We start from the raw sequence: 26,380 nt of genomic DNA, 5'->3' as shown, positions 1-26,380 counted from the left end.
TTTAACTATAGAAATAAGACAAATATTCTTGGTAAGATGTTGAGTTTTTGCAGTGCATGACGTGGTTCGACGGCAACCTGTCAGCATAGAGACGTCTTTCGGCTCCCCAATGACCAGCGCGATCGAACTTTGACGTCGGTCACGTGACGAGCGAGTCGACCAAAGCGGCTGAAAATATTTTGCCGTTTTGGGAGCTGTCTTGTCTGAAGCGAAACCCTCGAGCGTTTTTGACGCTTTGGAAGCTTCTGGTGTGAACACACAGTAACGGATGGAGGTGGATGTGATATATTACAGTGTCTCAGGTCCTGATATAAAGGTTTGGACCTCACAGCATCGTCTCATCCTCAGGTCCCTCATCAAACAAACACACAAACAAAACAACACAATAAATACAAACACAATCATTTTGGGTGGTGGGTGGGGGGGCACAAAACAAACAGAAGAAATAAAGAAAAAATATAAAAGTGCGGTGTCTCAGCAGAAGAGTTGTAGCTGTAGCTGTTAGTGCATGAGGACGAAGACGTGGGAACTGGTGACTAACTGGTGAGTTGGTTGGTTTTTGGGGGGTGGGGGGTGGGGGGGCTTCTTGTGGTGGTTCCTCAGGCTGACCGAGGAGTGTGTGTGTGTATATACAGTGTGTGTGTGTGTGTGTGTGTGTGTGTGTGTGTGTGACCGATGTGTGAGTCCAGAGCTGAGCTGCTTTTAATTTGTGGTTTTGGGACGAGCAGCTGGACTCGGACTAGAAAAACTCCGTCGTCGTGTCTGCGTCACTGGATCTTCCCCCCCGAACCGGACACACACACACACACACACAGGAGGAGGTGTGTGTGTGTGTGTGTGTGGGGGGGGGGTCACCTCATCATCAGCTACATTTGGCAACAAACAGCCGGAGTCACGGCTTCTTTCTCTCTTTCTTTCTAACTCAGAGCAGCGATTCATGATCCATTACATTCCCTCTTCCTTCATAAAAATAAACTTTCTCTTTCTTTTCTTTTCTTTTTTTTTTTTAAATACTCAACGTTGTGTTTTACTAAGTTTAACAACCATGGCGATTGTTGCTGGGGCGACCAGTGCTGCAGTGAAGGTGAAAACAGGAAAACACATAGTGCAAATGACTCAACTACAAAACCTACAGCTGCTGGAGGAGGAGAAGGAGGAGGAGGAGCAGGAGGAGGAAGAGGAGGAAGAAGAGGAGGTCTTTACAGGTCCATGACAACCAATCAATCACCATTTTGCTGTGGGATGGTTGTCGATTAATACGATTGATTAACGAGCAGCTGCATCAGCGGTGGTGGAGTGTGAGGAAACACTGAGCGGGTTAATACAGAGATGGAAAAGACGACGATGCACTGCAAAAACTCTAAATCTTACCAAGAATATTTGTCTTATTTCTAGTCAAAACTAATCTCATTATACCTAAAATATGTATATTTATACACATAGTTATACATAAAAAAGTAGCTTGTTTTTAGACACTTTTTTACTTATTTCAAGTCTATTTTCACTAAGTAGAAAAATCTGATAATGGAGTGAAGTTTTTCTTTCTTATTACAAGCACAAAAAACTTCCTTTCACTGGCAGATTTTCTACTTATTGCAAGTGAAAATTAGTTTGAAACAAGTGAAAATTATCTAAAAACAAGTAAATTTTTAGATAATGAGTCTTATTTTAAGTGGAAAGAGATTAGTTTTGACTAGAAATGAGACATTTTGACTAGAAATGAGACAAATATTCTTGGAAAGATTTTGAGTTTTTGCAGTGTGATGATGATGATGATGATGATGATGGGTGTCAGTGTGTTGGATTGTTTCTGATAATACAAGGGTGTGTGTGTGTGTGTGTGTGTGTGTGTGTGTGTGTGTGTGTGTGTGTTTGGTCGTAGCAGCAGCAGCAGCACGGAGGTGAGCAGTGAGCTGTGGGCGTGATGACATCATCATGGCCCAGCAGCATGATGGGGATTCCCTAACACAAAACACATTCTCCTCCTCTCAGCTCACTGGGCTGGGTCTCTCTCTCTCTCTCTCTCTTTCTCTCTCTCTGTTTCTCTCTCTGTCTCGAGGTGTGAGGGCTTCAAATCAAAGTGTAGGTGGGCGGTGGCGGCGGGGGAGGAAGGGAGGGAGAGAGGGAGGGGAGGAGGAGGAGGAGGAGGGGAGATGTTTGACTAAATCAACACAGATCTGATTTATACAGCTGGATAATTAACGAAAACTTTTGAGGAGAGAACAGAGGGTGGAAAGAAAAACAGAAAGAAAACACAGGAGGAGTTTCTGTGCATGTGTGTGTGTGTGTGTGTGTGTGTGTGTGTGTCTCGCATGCAACACAACGACACACACGCACACACTGTAACTGCTCACATTCATGAGAGTTAAGTTGGATCAGCTGATTTTATGTATGGCGCCATCTAGAGGCCGTGGAGTTTGCAAAGTTTGGAACTGAGGAGAGGAGAAGAGGAGGAAGAGGAGGAGGAGGAGGAGAAGAGAGGAGGAAGAGGAGGAGGAGAAAAGAGGAGGAAGAGGAGGAGGAGGAGAAGAGAGGAAGAGGAGGAGCTAGGCGTGCTCCAGGAGCCACTGGAAGAGGGGGACTCGGTGCGGCTCTCTGCCCGCCGGCGGAGCCTCTTCTCTGGGTGCGGCCGGGCCGTGGGGCCCCTGGTGGCCCTGGTTCTCTTCACAGTAGCGCAGCAGCGTGTGCAGCAGCTCGCCCACCCTCCACCGCCGCTCCCGCAGCCGCTGCACCACCGCAGGCAGCTGCAAAACACAACACAACACAACACAACAGGCTGTCACACACCTCCGTCGCAACAACAACTCTTCACTGATGATAAGGGACGGGTACCGACTGAATTCACACTGAAGTACCGAGTATCGATTCTCTCTCTTTTCTGAGAAGTGTCAACCTGTCGTTTTAAATCACAGACTGAAAAACAGCCTTCGGTACCGGATAATATAGTAATATAATATTGTCAATTAAATCCTCCTCACGTAATGAAAGCACATCTAAACGAGGACAAAGTCTTCTCTCGCCAATATGTGAATAGTCTCTCATCACAGTCCCAGTGGTTCTGAAACTTTTTTACAATCAAGGGCCCCTAAGTTGACACAAATTAGACCACAGACCCCCCCATTGGACAAAAACAAACTCCATAAATACACAAATGTTTGTTCTGAGACTGAATAACCTTACTTTCTTAGTAAATGTACGTTCAAATTAGTTAAATGTTAGTTACATTTCTGGAAAAAAGTGGTAAAATTTTTCAAAAAGAAAGTAAAAAAAATTCTAGGAAAAAGTGGTAAACATTTCTGTGTGTAGTGTAAAAAATTGAAAAAAAAAAAAAAGGTGAAATTTCTCAAAAAAAAGTTCTAAAATTCAAGAAAAAAACGAAAAAAGAGTATAAATTCTAGAAAAAAATTATAAAATTTCTCAAACAAAAGTTGAAAAAAGTGGTCAAATTTGTAAAATTAAAAAAAAAAAGTTTAAAAAATTCTAGAAAAAAGTGGTCAAATTTCAAGAAAAAGTCTCTTGAACCCTCTCACTTTGAGAACCACTGTCATAAACTATTCGATATTTTATTTCATTGAGTGACTATTTATTCAAAAGTCATTGCTCATCTCTAAAACATGAAATCCTCTTAAAGCCTGAGGAGTTGTGAAGTTGTTGAGAAATAAATATTCAAATATTCAGAAGTTTTGACGACATTTTTTTACAGACAAAATAACTTTAATTACCTTAATACACACATAAAAAAGTACTGAAAAGCTGCTGTTTCATATTGGTACTGCATCGGTTCAGTGTGAAGCTGCCCGTCCCTACTGATACTGATACTGATACTGATACTGATACTGAAGATGAAGATGAAGACGTCACCTGCTGCAGCTCTCGGTCTGGACTCATGAGGATCTGCGGGACGTCGGCCATGGAGGCGGCCGCCCACTGCAGCAGGATGCGGAGCTGGGGGTCCGGGGCCGGGGGCTGGGGGCCGCGGCTCGGCTCCCTCACGTCAGAGTTAAGGACGAGCAGCCCCGTCCTGGTGGGGGGCGGGGGCTGCTGCAGCTGGGTCCGGTCCACACACAGCGTCCCTGCAGCGCGCACACACACACACACACACACACACACACACACACACACACACACACACACACACATCAGTCTGCTGGTTCCCACGCTCCCGTCAACCCCTACGAATTGGGACACCCCTTCAACAATCACATACGTCATCAGTCGTCTCTGCTGGCTTTCACATAAGCAGACATGACGAGCTTTTGCCACAAATCCTGTATTCAAAACCATGTTAACTTAATAAAATAAAATTTAATGCAGACTGATCGGTTCATTGTAAAACATTTATTTATTGATGTAAATGTGGTGATTTATGTACATATAGGTGGCTCCAGAGCCCCGAGGCAGCGCTGCTCCTGTGTCCAAAACACACATGAAGCTTCACTTTTAATTCAAACAAACTAATGCGACTGCCACAATTGTTACATTTCATCAATGAGAACAGCATTTATCTCCTAAAAAGAATGTAACCAGCCGACGGTAAACCTCTAAAAACCTGCGGGTAAGTTAATTAGCGATTGTCTTTTCTCCCGGGATGACGACAGAGGTTGGCCGGCTGACGAGCGGAGCAAACGTCTTAACAGCCGTCATTTCGATAAACCGACCTCTAAACAGTTACTTTCTCGCATGAAAAAATATTAAAACGGACAACGAGGAGTTTCTATTTGGTTATAAAAAAGTCTCACGTTGAATCTACGTTACCACTTGTTAATGGGTCCATTTTAGATAAATATATCGTTTTGTCTCTATGGTTATTTTGTTATTATTAGTGGTGGTGGAAATGCTGGGCGAGCCGACCAGCGTTTCTTTACTTTCGGTTTCGTGGCAAGTCATGAGAATAACGCTGGCGAATCACCGTTTATGGTGGGAACTACGACGGTATGTGATCGTCTTCCAACCTCTGACTTGAATTCTTGATGAATGAAAACATGAGTCTGTCTTGCGCCGGTCAAATAATTTCACGGTGCGGAGGCTCATAAATGTGAAAACACTTCGCTTTTCCAAAACTCCTCGTTGTCCCTTTAACAAAGTGACGTAATAACAGTGCTACAGGCTAGCGAGAAATAAAACAGCTGCCGGTTGCCACGAGATGCATTCTGGGAAACTTATCATGACCCTCGGTTTGAAGTGTGCCTCTGAAAATCTCAGTTTGAAGGGCCAGATAGCCCGACCACTTCCCCCTAACCCTCATCTGAACCAGAATCGGGACACCCCTACCACTTCACGTGAACGCGCAACACGAAGGGGTAGTAGGGCCAAGGGGGGAACTGGAATTCACCCAGACCGTCTGATCATGAGCGACTGAGGAGGGAGTGGAGTCTGAGGACGGGGGCGGTGGAATCCCCCCCAGTCTGATCTGAAGGAAACGACTCAGACTCAGAGACAGAGAGAGACAGAGAGGTCGACCTCTAATTAGGAGAGGGGCCCCCATCATCATCATCATCATCATCATCCCTGACCCCCCACCCCACCCACCCCGTCCTCCACTGTCCTACAGAATCACAGCCCGTCCACACAGATACAGATTTAATGAATCCACATAGTTTTCAGCGTTTTGTCCAGACGGAAACGGCGTTTTCTTGTACTGTAGACGCCCAAAACGGATCTTTTGTGAAACTCTGACTCTCTGCTCTGACCTGCAACCTGAGCCACACCGTGAGACATTACAGTCTATGGCAGCAGGGTTACTACTATAGTTCACTAAAACTAAAATGAGCAGTGAATAAATAATTTATTATAATAACTGAAATAAAAATAGAAAAAAAAAACTATTTTTCCAAAAGGGAGAACTAAATAAAAACTGCAGGTATCAGTGATAAACTCAGGTAAAGTAAAGTAGAGTCAGGTAACAGCAGCTTAGTTGTAGTTTCCTTATTAGAGATGTCTAAAGCTGCGGGAAGAAAACGCCACAGCTCAATATGGGACGACTAAGACCAAATAAAAACTAAATGAAAACTGATTCATCACTTGTTGAACTCACTAAAACTAAACAGAAATTTTAAAAAAAGCAAACTGAAAACTAAATAAAAATAAAAACTAATGAACATTTTAAAACTATATTAACCCTGGTGTATGGACGTAACCTCGGACACTGCGGCTGAATCTCTCCCGTTAAATCATCATCATCTTCATATCTGCTCTGACTCGACTCCCAGTCAACATTTATAATTCATTTATAATACTTATAATCCACTTATAATGTTTGGAGTTTGAATCCAGCGGGGAAGCTTTCTGTCTTCTTCTCTGTTTTATGGTGTTTATGTGTGGCAGCGTTACGGCGCCACACACAGGCCTGGTGGTGGATGAACTACAGTGGATCTGTGTGAACGCAGATGTTTCTGGAAACGATGATGTGTTTACGGACTTTTTTTTTTCTCTCAAAACGAACAAGAAAAAGCTGGTTTTGTTTTGGGTGAAGCTCTGTTTCCGTGCGGACGAGGCCTCATACTCAGACAGGAAAACGGTTCTTACCACTGGACTCCTCCTTGACCTCGGTCTCCTTGTCCTCCGTGTTGTCGCTGTTGGAGGAGAGAAACACCACATGTCAGCGCTCAACATCCACAATCCAGCATCAGACATCAATCAGAGGCAGCGAGCCGAGCGCCGAGTGTTTCCAGTAAAGTTTCAGCGTCTTTTTGTCTCAGAAACTTCACAGTGAAAGTTGATTTTTCCGACTCGGTATCCTCGTTGTGTCAATTGTGCAAATATTTGCTGTGTGACGTGCCGACGGGTAAACAGTCATTTCTGCACTTTATAAGATTGTTAATCACAGTGTTGTTGACACAGCCCACGGCTACAGACACACAGGCTCTGGATGATATCAGCATCACGGTGAGCATAAAGGCTGCACTCAGACAGACACAGGATGAGTTCATGGACCGTACGGACTTTCAGCTTCGTCTAATTGAGGAGTATAAACCCACCGGCCACCGCTGTGCTGCCTTCACTGTCTGGATGTTGCATCTGAGCTTAGTTTCCAGTTATTTAAATGTTGGGAAGTGACTAATAAACCACAAACCTGAATCTGTGAGAAACCTGCCACCTAATGGCAGACCCTGAACTCACCACACACTGTGTTTATATTGATTAATAATTACAAATATCTTTATTGTGACGATGCATTTGCTGAAAACTCATCATCTAATCCAGTGAATTTCAGATTTGACAGATGAAGCTGCAGCAGCTGTTCAGGTGTCACACACATGTAAATCTGTTTACATTTATATTCTTTCTCATGATTTTGTTCTTATTATTAATGTTTCATAACTTTGTTTTCTCTTCTCCTGCTCGGAGCTGCAGCCGTGACAGATCTCACTGGACCTTCTGCACTTTGTAAATGTTTTACATCCCTTCAGTAAAATGTCATTTTTGTGCCGTTACTTCCTGATTCATGCAATAAATACGTGAATAATTTACATTCTCTCCAGATTATGAAGCTGCTGGTTTCAGCTGACGTTGATGTATTTTTTCAGAACTATAAGAGTAGAAATGCAGCAGCTGTTTCCAGTTCAACAGGTGTTTTCCAAGTGGCTGCACGGATGGAAACACACAGGAATCAAAGTGTTTGAAAAGGTGCAGCAGCTCTGTTCATTCCTGTGAGTTTATAAACTTGTGAGTTTATAAACCTGCAGCACTTCTCTGTGTGTGTGTGTGATGCTGGTGGGTTTATACTGGTGACAGCTACTCATGCAGAATATAGAAACACCACAAAATGACTCGATGGAGCAAACACAAGCAATGTAGAAGCAGCAGAACTGACAGGCTGGCATTAGCATCAACTGTGTGTGTTATATTTAGAGCTGCAGTGTTGGTCATGCACAGAGGGGGAGGTGGCGGTGGGAGGGGGGGTCATAGTATGAGACAAAGTACAAAGTTAAGTTGAAGGTCTTGTTTGAGTTTTGTCCTCGTCCCAGTTCACATGCAACAGGGTAAATCCAGAAAAATGTCCTCCTCCTCAACACTAGGTGGCGATATGTGTCGTATCAGCAGAGGGTTAATACGAACCCCTTTCCTGTTGACTTTTCTGTCATCTTGTAAATAAGATGACCAGATGCGTTATTACGGAGCCATCATGCATCAATCCACGTCGATTAGATCGCTCCACACTGGAATTCAAACGCACCGAACATCCGGTACATTTCAAAACAAACTTTCCGATCGTAAATCATCACCTTGTCAACATTGGCTTCACCCACTGGCACGTGCACGATTCAAAACATTGCGTTCTTCAACAACATGAACTGAATCTAATCTCACTTTGTAACTTATTGTTGTAACTGCTGCTATGACTGTCTTTTCTTATACTTACACATGTAGCTTCCTATTGTTATCTTTTTGTATGGTATGTCTGTCCGTCCTTAAATGTGAAGACTATGGATGGAAATTAGCTTTGAGCTAAATCCGGCATATTTACATGACGTGGTGTGCGCATCACTAATTGTTCATTAATGTGCATTGTCCTCGTCAGATATAACAATACATGAAAATTAAATGAAATTTTATACACGGCTGTTATCACGATAGTTTGTAGTTCTCCTCCGTGATCTCGGGTCTCCAGCTGCTCGTATCCAGCGGGCGAAGGTTTGATACGGGGAAATCGGGGCTAACGCGTTTACATGCACTTTAGTTGTGCAGTTACAGACGGATTAAAGCCATAACTAGTTTTTTTAACTGTCATGTAAACGTACTGAGTGTCTTTGTCTCATTCTAGATGAAGCCCCCCCCCCCAGGATGAGGTGTTGTCTGTGTGTGTGTGTGTTAGCTGTTAGCTATTAGCCGTTAGCTGCTGCTGACCAACCTGTCCGAGGGGGAGAAGGACATGCGCTCCTCACACGCCTCCCCCTCCAGGCCCAGACTGCTCCAGCTGCTGCTGTTCCCATTGCTGCTGGAGGAGAAGAAGAGAGGAAGAGAGAGAGGAAGTGGAGCGGTGAGGCGGCGGGTTGGGTGGGTGTGTGGAGCGGTGTGGGGGGGTGTGTGGGGGGCAGCGACAGTGACGGCATCACATCATCAGCAGAGCGACAGGGAGATCAGAACATAATGAGCGGTTTCATCTGCTTCATCTGTAACGACCACATCCGTCGTCAAACAGACACTCTGCTGCGGTCGCTCTGCTCTAAAGCCTTTAAACGTCAGGTGAGGCGCTCACATCATCACATCTCATCTCATCACATCTCATCACATCTCATCTCAGCGCAGCACAGGAGGATTGTGGGGGATTTTTCCACCGCGAAGCCACTGAATCATCTTTCTGTGGTGTTGATGTTGAGACAATTTGTTGCTAAAGGCCTGAGACGTGAGATCACCGCATTCTTGTCCTCGCGTTAATCCACCACGTTTTAATCCTGTGGCTTCCACCGAGCTGCACCACAACAACATAACACATAACACACACACACCTAACACACACATAACTCTCTCTCTCTGTGTAATTAGTGAGTGATTAGCCTGCTGGCTGGGACCTGCAGCGCTCTCACTGAACGAAGGCACGGATGTTTCTGTTATCTAAAAATACCTCCATTAATCTGCATTACCTCAGTCAATCATCATGTTCATTTTATTTTATTTATTTTATTTCTACCTCTTCCGTTATTTCATCAGCTGAGTGGGGAACGGCTGCAGGAGAACAAGTTTAGTCTAATGCATTGTTTCTCAAAGTCCTTGAGATTGTTCAACTTTTTTTGCAGAATTGTACCAAATTATTTATATATATATTTTTTCCAGAAATTTCTTTACATTTTTCCAAAAATTCACATTCATTGGCAGTAATTTGAATGTACATTGACTAAAAAAAGTTACGTTATTCAGTCTCAGAACAAATATTTGTGTATTTCTGGCTGTAACTAACGATTATTTTCATTATCGATTAATCTGTCATTTATTTAAACTATTAATCGATTAGTTGTTTGGTCGATAAAATGTTAAAAAATGTCAATCAGTGTTTCTCAAACGACAAGACGACGTCCTCAAATGTCTTGTTTTGTCCACAAACCAAAGAGAGACTCAGTTTATTGTCATAAAGGAACAAAGAAACCAGATATATTCACATTTCAGAAGCTGGAATCAGAGAATTTGGACTTTTTTTCTTTAAAAAATGACTCAAACCGAAATTTTGTCCCATTTGTAGTTATAATTTTAGGGGTCCTTGATGTGAAAAGGCTTGAGAACCGCTGGTGTAATGAACTACACATGGAGCTGGACTTTGTTCCTGAAGTGAGGAGGAGAGACACACCTTTAGAAAATATTATGATACATTAACTCTGGTGCTGTCGGCCAGAGGAGAGCTGCTAACGCTGCTGTTTTCTCTCAGTATCTTGGGAAAGAATCTCACATGTTGTCAGTTTTGCTTCTATAGAGATATAAAAAAAATTAAATAAAAAAAATCCTTCTGCCAGAAATGTCAACAGCTCAGCAGCTCAGCAGCTCCCAGAGTCCTGAGACGAGAGCGTGACCCTGCTACCCAGAGGGGAAACGCTCCGCAGCGACCCAACGGCCAAGCACTCTGTCACAACAACCGCTGCTCGCTGCTCCTCGTTGTGGTGGAGTTTCACAAACTTGGCCGCGCCGGCAGCGACATAAATCTTCGACAACATATCCGTTTACAGGGGGTGGGGGGGGCTTGCTCACGTATAATATAATGCAACATTTGCACAAATCAAGAGAAAATTGCATTTTGGCAGCGAGGGCTCAAACCCCCGTACGGCGTGCACTGTGCTGCTGACCTTGGGAAACCTCCAATAATCTGGACGCGACCACAGGAGACTCCTGCTACGACGGCTGCAACGACACCAGCGCTGAGGAGAGAGAAATAAACTCCACTGCCTCTGAATTACACTTTTAAACACTGTGCACTATATATATACACTCTATATTATATATACTATATGCACACTGCCACTCTGTGAAACTTTCTACCTCCTGTGACTCGGTTTCTTCTTTCTAATTTTACTCTTCTCATATATTCAACCCATGATTACGGTACATTCTGACATTTTAAGAAAAGGCCAAAAAAAGAAACTCGTTCCACCTGTTGCACAAACACAAACACTGAGGGAAACTGAACTGGTCTGTTCTCACAACTCACAACTCTTCCTCCTGCTACATGAACTTAAACAGGGAGCAGAGAGCAGAGAGTTTCTACTGACGACCACATGGACCCAAATCTTCTGAATAATTACAAACGACCAGACAGCATCATCACACACAGATCACGCTTTTTCAACAGCTTCTACCCGGCTACAGTCAGACTTTTAGCAAACACAAAATAACCCGGGCACATGGCAACACAACATGCACCCACCTCAGTAGCACTTGGCACTTTACACTTATTTATTCTTACATTTATTTACTTATAGACATAGATCTCTGGCCTTTTTAGAAATTGTATGTCCCTGTCCTTTTTTTAATCCCAGGCTTGAGCCTTTTTAAAGTGTTTTTCATTGTGTCTTGTATGTCTTTGTGTGCTCTCTCTTGTTTCTCCACCTGACCTGGAACAACCGTACAAAAATTCCTATGTGTGTATGCACAAATGGCAAATAAAGATTTTGACTTTTGACTTTTTAAGTCCGACTCTTTGCTGCAGCTCATTCACATTCCCGTTTCCCGTCACTCTCCTCTGTTTCTTCTTTCTTTGCCTCCAAACTTGTTCTACTCATTTACATTTCTAAAGGTTTCCCTGCAGAGCTGCACTGAGGGAATTTGGAATAATAAAAGTTCTTCACTGTTTAACAGTAAAAGAGTCTCTGATACAGATCTGTCAAGTGTTTGAGGATCGTTGCAAAAAATATTAGTTACTTGGTCCTTTTTATTCTCTTCACAAAAATCCTAAAAGAAAAAAGTGATAGTGCTGCAAACCTGAGCTGAAATGCTGCTGATAAACATCTGTAAATCATCTTATTTGTTAGTAACTCTGTGTCAGATCTCAGCGTCTCATGTTTTGTAAGAACAAACATATTCCTGTGAAATAGTGAAAATATGTGGCGTATAAAATCACTCAGGGGTCACTAGAAAGTTTTATCATATTTGGCAGCCTTTCTTATGGAGGCTGATAATATATTACTGTAAACCTCTGCTCTGTCATTTTGTTTTATCTGTTGTTGTGTTTTGTTTTTCATGTCTGGCTCTGTGAACTCTGTATTTTATACTGATAATAAGTCTGGTTTCTGAGGAACGGTGGCGTTGGAGGGGTTACGCTTCCTGTTTTTGTTCTGTTGGACTTGTGTTAAACTTTAAATTGTAAACTGAATTGAAATTGATGGAGTTTAGACATTTATTAGAGATTTTTTTTAAACATTTTGTTTAGTTTTTCTGTTATTTTATTTATTTACTTCTTCTTCTTCTTGTGTGCTGCACTAAAAGATGTGGTGAAGTGTCAAATTTGGTTCATGTATTTGTAAAAGAAAAAAAAAATTGTAAATTGAAAAAAGAAAAAGAAAAATCAGATACACAACCTATAAATCGAGATTATTTACTCTTAACTCTTTCGCGACCACTGACGAGTAAACTCGTCAAAACCGTTTTTTTTACAGATTAAGATAATAGACACTTTGAGGTACCCTGTGTGTGAATATGGTAGTCCTCTGATATGTAAAACTGTTTTAAACTAAAACCAAAACATAATGTTTTTTATAAACTGTGTGATCTTGGTTTTGTTTGAGTAATCGTTCTCCTTGAATGCTGCTCTGGGGACAGCCTGCAGCGCTGTGCGGCTGTTGGCTACAGTGTTGCGACTTTCTCGCTGAATCTGGCGACTTTCCAAACCCTCTTTTGACAAAAGCGACCGACGACAAATGTGGCGAGTTTTTCCGGTGCTGTTACAAACGTTTCTGGTTTGGAGACTCGGATCTGAAAGCCGGTTATCTCTGCTGTTTTCACGGTGCAGCAGAGCGGGCACTCTGCAGCGGGGGCTGTGACCGGCCGCCCCCGCCCCAGAGCACCCACCGCCGACCAGTCACACAGCAGTGTCCCGGAGCTGCTGCACTGCGGCCAGAGACCCACACCGCTGCACCGCTGCTCTCCACGCTGCCACACCCCCCAGATTTACCTACAAATATATTTATTTAGCCGTAGAAATGATTTGGGAGACGCCACACTGCAGAGTACCGGTAAAATGAGCAGATTGCCACTTGACACAAAGGTGCGTTTTTCTCTGAAACTAGAGCGGGAGCTCCGTTTTTGGAGAAACCCAGCTCTCTTCTTCTACTTCTTACTCACGAACGAAACGGCGGAAAAACTCGCCGTTTTTTCGACGAGCACGTTGTAAAGTCACTCTTCAACCACGTGAAGACCGTTTGTTTCTAGGTGATGTACAGAGTTCGGTTCAACGTGAGATAAAAAGTAAACAAATAGCCAAAAACATGTGGTCCTGAGCGGATGTGCTGAGGAATTAGTGTGGTCGCGAAAGAGTTAATCCATAAAGTATCCACTAACAGTAGCAGCAGCTCTGCAGGTGCCTCGCTACACACACAGACACACAGTCTGTGTGTGTAGCGAGGCTGCAGGTGTGTATATGTGTGTGTGTATGTGTGTGTGTGTGTACGTGTGTACCTGTCACTGAGGTGGAGGAAGCTGCTGTTGTCGTCCAGATGTTCGTCCTCGAAACTCAGGTTGGACCAGCTGCCCAGACTGTCGTCGCCCACGCTGAGCTGCTGGGACACGGTCGACTCGGTGGCGTCTCTCCCCGGGGAGCTGGACACACACACACACACACACACACACACACACACACAGACACACACACACACACACACACACACACACACACACACACACACACACACACACACACACACACACACACACACACACACACACACACACACACACACACGATGATGACCCTCTGTGTGTAACCCTCTGCAGGGTTCATATTCACATTCAGCTGCTACAGTCTGACATCGGACATCACGCCAACACATCCTCCGTCCCATTCATGCTTTGGAGAAGTCTTTCCGACAGCTGTAGCTTATTTTGTACATTTAACCAGTTTGTTTCTATGTTTATTCCTCTCTCCCAGAAGTCTGATTTAAAGATGTGCAGTCTGTGGCTCCAACTTATATATGACATAATATCTTACATGCTTAGAAATGATGATAATTTTATCATAGAACAACGCAAAAACATGTTGCTTTTGTTTTTAAACCACACCTACAACAGTTCTCCATCACAGAGAAGACAACAGGTCCAATACTGGAAACCCTCATCAACTCAATGTATAAGTGAATAAGTCCGACTCTTTGCTGCAGCTCATTCACATTCCCGTTTCCCGTCACTCTCCTCTGTTTCTTCTTTTTTGCCTCCAAACTTTTTCTACTCATTTACATTTTCTAAAGGTTGTTCTAAAGGAAGTTATTCACTGTTTAACAGTAAAAGAGTCTCTGATATAGATTTGTCAAGTGTTTGAGGATCATTGCAAAAAAAAATATTGGTTAATTGGTCTCTACAATTTGTTATTCCCTTCAAAAAAATCCTAAAAGAAAAGTGATTGTACTGCAATGTCGATAGTTTTCTCGCTAGGATTGGGAGAGAAATCCTCGGTGTGGTCTGAAAAAGTCAACCCCCCCCCCCCCTCTGTGTGTGTGTGTGTGTGTGTGTGTGTGTGTGTGTGTGTGTGTGTGTGTGTGTGTGTGTGTGTGTGTGGTTACCTGGCGTTGGCCGTCTGGCAGGCGTTGGACAGCGCCGACGTCATGATCTCGGCCGTCAGACTCTCGGCGTAGCTGGCCCCGTCGTGGCCGATGCCGCTGTCGGCGTTCAGGCTGGTGTTGCTCAGCTCGCGCTTGGCCGTCTCCATCGCCATGGAGACCATCCCCTCCGCGAACGCCGCCCTGTGGTCCAGGTCGATGTGGATCTTGGGGATGTCGAGGACGTTTCCTCTCTGCCTCCTGTGCACGGAGCTGCTGCTGCCGGGGGCGATGGCGGTGGCGACGGCGGCCTGGTGGTGATGATGGCGGCGGCTGTGTTTGGTGCAGAACGGACACTCCTGCACCCGACAGTAGCGACACGTCCTCTCCCCCAGAGCCACGCCTCCTCCTCCTCCTCCTCCTGCTCCTCCTCCTCCTCCCTGGATCAGCCTCTGGGCGTGGGAGTGTCGGTCGTAGCGGAACGTGCTCCTCTGATGATGCTCCCGGGCTGGATGTCCGGCCGACGCCAGGCCCATCTTCAGAGTGTCGTCTACGATCTTCCCGGCGTAGTGTTCGATGACCTGCAGGAGTTTGATTTTATTGCATTTATTTGTGTCGCTGTCCAGCCTCGAAGGGCCAACAGGACACAGATTTCATCCTCACTGTCAGCAGAGGACGAACAAAACTAAACCACATGCAGCACCTCGCAAAAGTCTTTTCACCTTTCAAACACAAACTTAAAGGGACAACGAGGAGTTTTGGAAAAGCGAAGTGTTTTCACACTACATTTATGAGTCTCCGCACCGTGAAATTCTTTGACCGGCGCAAGACAGACTCATGTTTTCATTCATCAAGAATTAAAGTCAGAGGTTGGAAGACGATCACATACCGTCGTAGTTCCCACCATAAACGGAGATTCGGCGGCGTTATTCTCATGACTCGCCACGAAACCGAAAGTACAAAATAACGATAGAGACGAAACCATATATTTATCTAAAATGGAGCCATTAACAAGTGGTAACGTAGATTCATCCACATTAACGTGAGACTTTTTTATTGTCGCAGAATTTTTCATTCTGCCGATGGAGAAACTCCTCGTTGTCCCTTTAAATGCATTTTATTGGGATTTTAATTGTTAGGTGGAAGGAAAGTGATACATGGTCTACTACATGATGGAATATGTGACTGCCCAGTTACAGCTCAAAGTACCTATTTTTATGAGAAGGTGGACCCCAGTCTCACCTAGGACTCTTATACCTCAAAATCTAAATTTTATTTAAATAACTACTGTTATTTTTATCATTTGACTTATTTTATTGTTATAAACCCCCTTTTTTGGAGTTACAGAACTAGATAAGGTATATGTGCTTTACCTTTTACAATCTCTGCGTGACAGATGAGACCCGAGCTCAAGATGATTTTGTGATGTTAATTGCCTGGTAATGTGCATTAAAGACAATAAAGTCCAAAAAGAAAATGATTTGTGTTGTTTTTTACAAATAAAAATCTGAAAAGCGTGGCGTCATATGTATTCAGCCCCCTCCCATTAGTCAATACTGTTGTTGAACCATCTTTCGCTGCTGTTACAGCTACAGGTCTTTTGGGGTTTGTCCAGTCCATTGTGCCTCTGGCTGTGTGTTCAGGGTGGAAGCTCAACCTCTTCTGTCCCAGTCTCAAGTCTTTTTCTGCCTCTAACAGCTCCATCCATCTTCCAAAGCCTCCCCACAGTCTGATGCTGCTGCCACCACCATGTTTCACTGTGGGGATGGAGCGTTCAGGTTCATGTGCAGCGTTAGGTTTCCACCACACATAGCAGTGTTTTGCATGTTGGACCATAGAGTTCAGTTTTGGTCACCATGTGTCATTTTCCTTCCACTTTTATGATGTGCTAGAATCATTATGTGCTACTTTGTGTTGGTCTGTCACATAAAATCCCAATAAAATACATTTAACTTTGTGGTTGTGATGTGACAAAATGTGGAAAAGTTCAAGGGGTGTGAATACTTTTGCAAGGCGCTGTTGATTTGCACATTTCAAGTAGAATTCACACAAATAATTCGTCCTTTCTTAATTTCCAAGCACTTTTTATGAAAGTAGCTATAGTAAAGCGCTCTTCTCTGAAAAACAATTCCAACTAAAGCCGTTTTCCCACTAAAATTAGCGGGTCGACGCAGGTTTTTTAAACGCGGGTCGACCCGCTAGCAATCGGCATTTGGCCCCTTTCCCATTGACCAAATGAGCCGAGTCTGACCCCCCGCTGAGGGATCAGACAGAGCAGAAACCAGTCGCCCCGCTCTCATCCGCGGTGCAAGAGACACACACAGTCATGCCACAGCCGCCCGCCGCGGAGTGTCCGTCCGCCGAGGCAGACTCTCTGGCTGGCTGACCTGGAGCACCAGGACCGCGGAGGACAGAGAGTCTGCTGCGGCCGGATGACGGACGTCCGCGGCACAACACGTCAGTTAAACAGACTGTCGCTTCTTTTCTTTTCTTTTTTTCTATCGTTTTCGGTCAGTGTTCTCTGATGTTTTGATCCCAGTCTCGGATGAGAGCAGAGCGGAGCAGAGCGGAGCAGAGCTTTGTTTTGATACGTGATATGAGACGCGACCGGCGCGATGACGTAGCGTCACGTAACGTTCAGTGTCATCACGTAAATTAGCGGGTTGACGCGGGTCTGGCGTTCCCACTGCAAGCCGAGCAGAGCCGAGCCGATTAAAGGCGATTTTAACCCGCGTCGCTTGCCGAGTCGTTTGACCCGCGTCGACGCGGGTCGACGCGGCTCGGTGCGCCTTTCCCACTGCCACCAAAAGCCGATTGTTAGCGGGTTTAAACGGGTTTTTTGGCCAGTGGGAAAGGGGTATAAATCTCATCGATCATCAGTCCAAAACAACTCAGGCTTCACATTGAAATAAAAGCTGCCTGGTTTCGTCATATCAGAGCTCCAGACTGCCCCTAAATGGAGGCATTTTGCCCCTTAAATTTTTGTCAGTGCAAATAAATCTTTCATCTACTTGCACATGTGCAACCAGTATTTATTTATTTATTTACACTGGTTAAATGTGGAAGGGACGACTCAAAGAATTGGGTATCTGTCTTTACACATGGCAGGCAAATTTGTGTGACGACCATGAATGAAAAGGAAATGTGAATATTTGCCCTGCAAGTCGATTTATGCCCCTAGATTTTCTGCTTGCGCTCCTAAAATTTTAAGTCAGGAGCCGCTGTGCTCCTAGTAAAACAAAGTTAGTCTGGATCCCTGCATGTAATGGACAATGAAACAAGAAATTAAGTTCATCCTCAATCACGTTCACAGGTGCATCTCAATAAACTAGAATATCATGGAAAAGTCCATTTACATTGAGTGCATAGAGATGGACATATATTTTTCAGAAGGTCAACGTTTCCATATAAAACATTTTTTTTTTTAAAGGGACAACGAGGAGTTTCTATTTGGTTATAAAAATGTATCACGTTAATGTAGATGAATCTACGCTACCCACACTTGTTAATGGGCCCATTTTCAATAAATACAGTATATCATTTTGTCTCTATCGTTATTTTGTTATTATTAGTGGTGGAAATGCTGGCCGTTTCTTTACTTTCGGTTTCACGGACGCTGCCCGGCGGGTCATGGGAATAACGCAGCCGAATCGCCGTTTATGGTCGGAACTACGACGGTATCTGATCGTCTTCGAACCTCTGACTTTCATTCTTGTTGAATGAAAACATTCTTGGCAAGACGTCTGTCCAAGAATTTCACCGTGCGCGCGGAGGCTCATGGTAAATGTAGTATGAGAACACTTCGCTTTCCAAAACTCCTCGTTGTCCCTTTAAATTGGTCTTTTGTAATATTCAAATTTTTTGAGATACTGAATTTTAGGTTTTCATTAAATATGAAGCCATAATTAAAATAAATTAAATAAATAAAGACATGAAATGTTTCATTATGTGTAATAATGCATCTATATAATGTATCAGTTTTGCTTTTTGAATTGAATTACTGACATAAAAAAAAACACATTTTCCATGATATTCTGATTTACTGAGATGCCCGTGTAGATTGCATCCAGTACAGTACCTGCATCACCCTGTTGCCGTAGCCGCCGCCACCGCCGCCGTCGTACAGGCTGCCCGTGCTGTGGTAGTGCCTGCTCTTGCCCTCCTTGGACAGCAGGGGGCAGGAGAAGGAGTTCCTGATCAGACTCTCGGCCATGTCCTCCAGCCTGGACTTCTTATATAGGCAGGAGTCGGTGAGGGACTTGGGCAGGCGCGCGGCCGTCAGGTGCAGCTTGCGCGTGACGTCGCAGGTGATGTTGTAGGCCAGAGACTCGGCGAAGTTGACCAGGTCCATGTAGCGACTCTGACTCCGCTCCTCCGAGTCTCTGCAGCAGCAGCGAGCGTCCTCCAGCGGTCCTACACATTGGAAATTTAAAAAATCCTTACTTTTTTCCAGCCAGACCCTGATATCCAGACTTCTCAGAAAAGAAAAATTCAAATAATTGTGACATTTGAGTAATTAGATGTGTATCGTGTAAATAAATTATGCAATAAATTGTTTGTTTTCATTATTCTGAATTTCTATGCCATTATGTCACCAAAACCCAAATGACTTTGCATAAGACCAAACCCCATATAAATATTAAGATAAATATATTTCCATACAATAGCTTCCATTTTCAATACTTTTCCAGACCTGGAAATGTATGAAATCAAATTCCATACTTTTCATACTTGTGTACACTGCAAAAACTCAAAATCTTTCCAAGAATATTTGTCTTATTTCTTGTCAAAATGTCAAAAACTAATCTCTTTCCACTTAAAATAAGACTCATCACCTAAAAATGAACTTGTTTTTAGATCATTTTCATTTGTTTCAAACTAATTTTCACTTGTTTCAAACTAATTTTCACTTGAAATAAGTAGAAAAAGCTGCCAGTGAAAGGAAGTTCTCACTAGCTCCACTATCAGATTTTTCTACTTATTTCAAGTGAAAATATGCTTGAAATAAGTCAAAAGTGTCTAAAAACAAGCAAATTATCATGTGACGAGTCTTATTTTGAGTAAAATTAGATTTGTTTTGACTAGAAATGATATTTTGACTAGAAATAAGACAAATATTCTTGGTAAGATTTTGAGTTTTTGCAGCGTAGGAACCCTGGTCCTCACCCGACAGCAGCGACGATGTCGACGACGACGACGACTCCGCTCTGTCTTTAGGAGACGACGCTTCGCTGCTCGACGTCGACGTGGACGAGGACGACGTTGAAGCTCGCCACTCGTCGGGCAGCGACTTGGAGGAGTGGAGCAGGAGGAGGCGGCTGCTGCTGCTGGACGAGCGCTGCTGCTGCTGCTTGATCTTGCGGCTGGCGTGCGCGAGGCCCTGCTTGATGGAGCGGTAGGCGAGGCGGCTGGCGTACTGATCCAGGACCAGCTCGCGGCTGCCGCTCTCCTTCTTCAGCACGCGGATGAGGTAGCCGGCGTACTCGTCCGTCACGCTCTCGCAGCTGGGATACTCCGAGGACAGGCCCGAGGAGGAGCTGGAGCCGCAAAAGTTCAAGGGGTGTGAATACTTTTGCAAGGCGCTGCTGTAGATTTGCACATTTCAAGTAGAATTCACACAAATAATTCATCCTTTCTTAATCTCATCGATCATCAGTCCAAAACAACTCAGGCTTCACACTGAAATAAAAGCTGCCTGGTTTCGTCATACCAGGGCTCCAGACTGCCCCTAAATGGAGGCATTTTGCCCCTTAAATTTGAGACAGTGCAAGTAAATCTTTCATCTACTTACACATGTGCAACCAGTATTATTATTATTTTTTTTTTTTTTACACTGGTTGAATGTGGAAGGGACGACTCAAAGAATTGGGTATCTGTCTTTATACATGGCAGGCAAATTTGTGTGACGACCATGAATGAAAAGGAAATGTGAATATTTTGCCCTGCAAGTCGATTTATGCCCCTAAATTTTCTGCTTGCGCTCCTAAAATTTCAAGTCAGGGGCCACTGTGCTCCTAGTAAAACAAAGTTAGTCTGGATCCCTGCATATAACGGACAATGAAACAAGAAATTAAGTTCATCCTCAATCATCCTCAATTCGTTTGTTCACAGATATCTATGTGAACAAACGAACACAACAGACAAACTAATGTGATATGTGACCCGATCCATCAAAATGAGTCACAGTGACCCAAATTTCAAAGTTGAGTTTTTGGTATCAATGGAAAGATTAGAAAATAAGCTTTAAAATGATACCCTAGTCAAAGTCATACATTTGATGGTTTTCTAGATGTGGCCATTTGAATTACGATCTCCTACTCTCTTATTCTGTTCTAAAACCTGAGAAAATTGCAGTTTAAGTTTTTGACAGTGACTCTGGCATCTGTTCCTGTACCACGTGATTACAGGCACCCTATACGGCCCCTTGTTGTCATAGATGCACCATTCAGTGACCCTCGGAAAGCAGAGAATCTCACAATTCAGATGCTTTTTACAGCTCGTCTCTATCATGAACGGTTCAGAAGTTGTCATGTTTTGTTGACATTTTGTAAAACATGTGCAAGCGTGTACGTTCGGTTTAGCATCGTGGCTACGTTCGGGTTAGCATCGATGCTACGCTCTGTTAGCGTCGATGCTACTCGGTTTAGCATCTGTTTCTGTACCCGTCCCTTCTTGTCATAGAGGCACCATTCAATGACCGTCGGAAAGCGGAGAATCCCAGCTCGTCTCTATCATGAACGGTTCAGGAGATATTTCATGTTTTGCACCGAAGCAGCGCTCATCTTCAGAGGGTTTAAGTTGCAAGTCAACTTTAATCATCATTTACCTGCCTTTTCTCAATTATCTGGACTGTGAAACTTTGGGAGATTGTTTTTGAATGTCATTGCTTTGAAATGAGGGTAAACATTTTTTTTTGATTTTTTATGGGTTTTCCACGTTATCAGCTGATTATCTAAAAATAGAACGTTGCGACATCCGACTCATTTTGATGGAACGGGTCACATATGTGTATTGTTTTTTGTAAATATGACTTATGATGTATTGTCAAGTGTTTGGTTCAACCTGCTCTTGCCGGACACGGAGGCGATGAGGTCGTTGGACCACTGCTCCGCCAGACGGCCCACCGAGCCCGACTGGTTCTGGTTCTGGTTCTGGTCCAGGCTGCTCCTCCTCCTCCTCCTCTGCAGCGCCCGGTGGAACGGACACTGCTGCCCCGAGCTCACCATCCGCTTCACGTCGTTGATGACCTCGCCCGCCACCTCGCCGGCGTACACCCACAGCGTGTTGAGCGTCTGCTCCGAGAACTGAGCCACGCTGCTGTCCCTCCTCCTCATCCTCAGCCTCCTCCTCTTCATCAGCTCCTCTCGTCCTTCAACAACAAAACAAACACGTAAAATACATACAAAAGACAAAAAGAAGGAAATGTTGCAAGTTAAAAACAATTAAAAACTAAAAGCTTGTGAGAAAAGAAAAGATTTTAGTCTGCTTTTAAAAGAAGAAACAGTTGTAGCAGACCTGAGCTCATGAGGTAGGGAATTCCAAAGAGTAGGACCATAATGACTAAAAGCACCATGAGCTGAGTTTGAATGTATTCTCAAAATCTTACCAAGAATATTTGTCTTATTTCTAGTCAAAATGTCATTTCTGGTCAAAGCAAATCTCATTCTACTTAAAATAAGACTCATCACATTAAAAAGTAGCTTGTTTTTAGACACTTTTTACTTCTTTCAAGTGTATTTTCATTTGAAATAAGTAGAAAAATCTGATAGTGGAGCAAGTTTTTCTTTCTTATTACAAGCACAAAAAAAAAAAACAGATTTTTCTACTTATTTCAAGTGAAAATTTTTAGGTAATGAGTCTTATTTTAAGTGGAAAGAGATTAGTTTTGACTAGAAATGAGACATTTTGACAAATATTCTTGAGTGATTTTGAGTTTTTGCAGTGTAAAATGGGTCTTATTTAGATAATGTTTCTAAGATGGTAGAAAGCAGTTTTAGACAACAACCTTCCTCCTGCTCCTTCCCCTGCTCCTCCTCTTCCTCCTCTTCCTGCTTCTCCTCTTTCTCCTCCTCCGCCACTCCCAGGGTGTCCATCTCCGTCGCCATGGAGACGATGTGACAGGCCAGCCGCTCGGCGTAGTGCAGCGCCTCTTTGTTGGACATCCTGCTGCTGCTGCTGCTGCGGCTGGACGACGTGTGGTGGGGGAGTTCCTTTTGCTCTCCTCCTCCTCCTCCTTCTCCTCCTCCTGTCTCCGCGGATACGTTAGCTCCTCCTCTTTCCTCCTGCTCTTCCTCCTCCTCCTCCTCCTCCTCTTCCTCCTCGTTGCTGTCCGCCTCCTCGGAGAGCGACCGCATCAGTTTGAGCATGAACTCGGCCTTGTCGTCGGCCTCGGGCGTCTCGTCTTTGGGCCGCGGTCCCGCCGGTCCTTCGGGCCCCGGCTGCTGGTCGTCGTGGTCGTCGTGGTCGTCGCGGGGCGTCGGCGGCGGCGTGGCGGGGGAGAACTCCTTCGCCAACTTGCTCTTCAGCTTCTTGGAGAACTGCTTGATCTGCTTCTCCTTCGACACCTCGCTGGGCTGCTGCGGCGTGGACGGCGGCGGAGTCGGCCCGGAGGAGGAGTTGTTGTCGTCGGGAACAGAAACAGGAACAGAAACAGAAACAGGAACTCTCCCCGGGACGTCGAGCGTGTGCATGGCGACAGGATGCAGCAGCGGCGGCGGCAGGGTCTCGGTTGCTCCTCTGGTCCGGTTCTGAGAGTCTGCAGGAAAGGAGATGTGAGGAACGTTGTCGTGGTCGTGCTCGGTGGTGGTTTGCTTCCTGCTGCAGTCGTATCTGAAACACTTGGAGGGAGAGTCCGGAGCGTCGTCGGAGGAGTTCTGTCTGCTCGCCACCGTCACCGTCTTCGTGAAGAAATCAGCGCAGTCGCCGAAGCTCTTCTTCATCTTGGAGGCCGTGATGAGCTCGCACGCCTCGGTGACGATCATATCCACCATGTTGCCGGAGAAGTTCTGGAACGACGACTTCCCCTGAGCGCCGCCGCCGCCGGTGTTTCCTCCTCCTGCGGGCGTCGGCGTCTGAGTGCCGTGGCTGAGCCGGTGAGTCTGGGTGGCGGTGGCGGTGTCGGAGGAGGAGGAGCTGGATGGAGACGGGCCGGTCTCTAGGGGAGGGAGAAAAAAATCGATTCACATAAGTATCGCAATATTTTTTTTGACGATTTTTAAATCGATTTTTTTCTTTTTCAAAAAACAATTTTTTATTTTTTATTATATTGTGCAATGTGCATTTGTTCGCCTTTTTTACATACAGAGAGTCCAGGTTTTGAAAAGGGTTTAAGTTCACTTTATAATGGAGTATGTTAGTTTATAGGCTCCTACAGTGTTTGTGTGCAGATAAATGTTAAAATGTTAAAATGTAGCATTTTGTGTTTCATTGTCCGTTATATGACGAAGCCAGAACAGGCAGTTTTTGTTTCAGAAAATGCGTAATGTGAAACCAACAAAAGTTGTTTTGGGCTGACGATGAGGTAAAGTTGGAATGGTTCTTCAGAAAAGAAGTCTTTACTAGAGCTACTTTCATAAAAAAGTGCCTGGTCAAAAAGAAAAGGTGAATTATTTATGTGAATTCCATGTGGTTTTTGTTTGTTTTGTCTGTGCTCTGACGATTTTGTTTGTTGTCTAAATATGAAATGTGTCTTGTAAGCCCTTATAGGCTGGGCACCTTAATTGGTGCGTGACACTTAAATAAATATAAATTCATTCATTCATTTATTGTAGCAGTTTACCTCAGTCGATATCTCATACTGTCAGAAAGGTTTCAGAAGCCTGTTTTTTCTATAGCTACTCTTTTATTTTTGCCTCTTTTACGCAGTCCAGGCTTTTGAAAAGAGAGTAAACATATATTGCTGCTGAATAAATCTTAAAAACGGACTCACTTACATGTGATGTGTATTTTTTGGGGGAAATATGGTTCCTGGAATAGTCTGTAGACAATCATAATCATTCAACTGTTTCACTGGTGTTAAAAATGCTAAAACTAAAAATCGAGAAAATCGGCAATATCGTAGAATCGCAATTTAAATCGAATCGGCACCCAAAAGAAATCATAGAAGAATCGAATCGGGAGAAAAGCATATATCTTACCGGTTTCCTCCGGGTCCTGCAGGTGTGTGAGCGCCTGTCCGGCCTGCGGCACCGGGATGCAGCTCGCCATGCCCGACACCGTGAACAGGGCTTTCTTCACCGTGCAGCTGGCGTCCTCTCCTCCTGACGGCGCCGGAGCTGCAGCCGTAGCCGTAGTCGTAGTCGGAGCTGCCGAGCTGGAGCTCAACAGCTGCTGGTTGGTGAAGGTGCTGCTGCAGGTTCGGGCGCCGCTGTTCTCGGCGCTGACGTAGCAGATGTTGTCCAGGGAGACGCTGATGGCGGCCTGGCTGGTGAACGCCACGTCGGCCTGCGAGTAGGGATGTCACTCACAATTACTTGTTTTCACAATTAATCTCAATATTAAACGCCACAATGAATTAATCGTAAAGATTCCTGAATACCGATAACAATTTATTTCAAACACACATTAATAATTGGTCATATATTAATAGATACATTAAATATTTTGTGTAATGAGTAATGTAATTATATTTGGACTATATTTGATTTTACACATTAATAATGTTGTGAAATTGATAAATGCATAGTAATCGTGATAATCGTAACACCGTCCAAAGTCCAAAATGTTCTTAATAAATCAGCTTCTCTACATGTGGCAGCCGTTTATTCTACTTAACCAGGCACTGATCATCTGATCACCTGAGCCAAATCATATTTAATGAAGATTATAAAAACCACTGTTGAGATTAAAAATTAAGATTATTCCACCACAGTGATTTCTGAAATCTTTCTAAATTAAAAACCTTAGTGTTGCGTTTTTTTTAAATTAATATGAACTTGTTTTCTTTGCATTATTCAAGGTCTAAATTAAAACACTGGAACTTATTTTGACTAGTTGTCATTATCTAGAAATTACCTCAGTGACAATATTTTTATTTCAAATTTGGCAGAAATCAGTAGTTTACAGAATAAAACAAAAGTGCTCATATCACTCATTCCTATAAATACTAAAACCAGAGAAACTGATCATTTTAAAGTGGTCTCTTAATTTTTTCCAGAGCTGTATTAATCGTGACATCACTACCTGCGAGAGCTCGATGAACGCCTCCTGGATCACAGACTCCGACAGGTCCGAGGCGTAGGAGGAGACGACCTCCTCCTCTTCCTCCTCCTCCTCCTCCTCCTCCGGCCTGTTGCTGAAGGACCAGTCGCTGGGCGTGAGCGGCGTGGACGGGTGGGAGAACTGACACACCTCCATGATGCCTTCGAACAGGGATGTCACAATTACTTGTTTTCACAATTAAATGCCACAATTAATTGATCGTAAAGATTCCTAAATACCGTCACTTTCCGAAAAAGATTATGTCGGAACCGTATTGGCAGATGTGGCGCCAATGTAAAGGGTCAACGCACAGATACTGGTCTATTTATCTAACGTAGTACTGAATTGGTAGGAATTAAAATGCTAGAGTGTCATTTGTACTGTAACTAAAAGAAAATTATTCAAATGAACTTAAAGGGACAACGAGGAGTTTTGGAAAAGCGAAGCGTTTTCACACTACATTTATGAGCCTCCGCGCACCGTGAAATTCTTTTGACCGGCGCAAGACGGAC

The 26,380-nt window shown here is 44.0% G+C and overlaps 1 protein-coding gene across 2 annotated transcripts in view; it reads right to left on the bottom strand.

Annotated features, from left to right (window-relative positions):
• Nucleotides 1-1,858: 1,858 nt before the first annotated feature.
• The window catches only part of akap11 (A kinase (PRKA) anchor protein 11), a 48,082-nt gene continuing 23,560 nt past the window's right edge, over nucleotides 1,859-26,380 (bottom strand). The window contains exons 11-22 of one of the 2 annotated variants that reach the window (XM_083997032.1): nucleotides 25,851-26,029; nucleotides 24,806-25,112; nucleotides 22,675-23,823; nucleotides 21,732-22,038; nucleotides 19,836-20,206; nucleotides 18,748-19,082; nucleotides 14,694-15,250; nucleotides 13,597-13,737; nucleotides 8,852-8,938; nucleotides 6,526-6,572; nucleotides 3,862-4,073; nucleotides 1,859-2,744 (exon numbers count right to left, since the gene is read on the bottom strand). In XM_083997032.1, coding sequence (XP_083853158.1) covers nucleotides 2,547-2,744; nucleotides 3,862-4,073; nucleotides 6,526-6,572; nucleotides 8,852-8,938; nucleotides 13,597-13,737; nucleotides 14,694-15,250; nucleotides 18,748-19,082; nucleotides 19,836-20,206; nucleotides 21,732-22,038; nucleotides 22,675-23,823; nucleotides 24,806-25,112; nucleotides 25,851-26,029 — 3,890 coding nt within the window. In that variant the 3' untranslated portion in view covers nucleotides 1,859-2,546. The remainder of the gene's footprint in view (nucleotides 2,745-3,861; nucleotides 4,074-6,525; nucleotides 6,573-8,851; nucleotides 8,939-13,596; nucleotides 13,738-14,693; nucleotides 15,251-18,747; nucleotides 19,083-19,835; nucleotides 20,207-21,731; nucleotides 22,039-22,674; nucleotides 23,824-24,805; nucleotides 25,113-25,850; nucleotides 26,030-26,380) is intronic. The other variant, XM_083997033.1, reaches the window with a different exon arrangement.

This window comes from Trachurus trachurus (genome assembly GCF_905171665.1).
Source record: "Trachurus trachurus genome assembly, chromosome: 21".
In the NCBI taxonomy this organism is placed as follows: Eukaryota; Metazoa; Chordata; class Actinopteri; order Carangiformes; family Carangidae; genus Trachurus; species Trachurus trachurus.
Note: the sequence above shows the minus strand (reverse complement) of the source record. Positions and strands in the feature narration are given on the sequence as shown.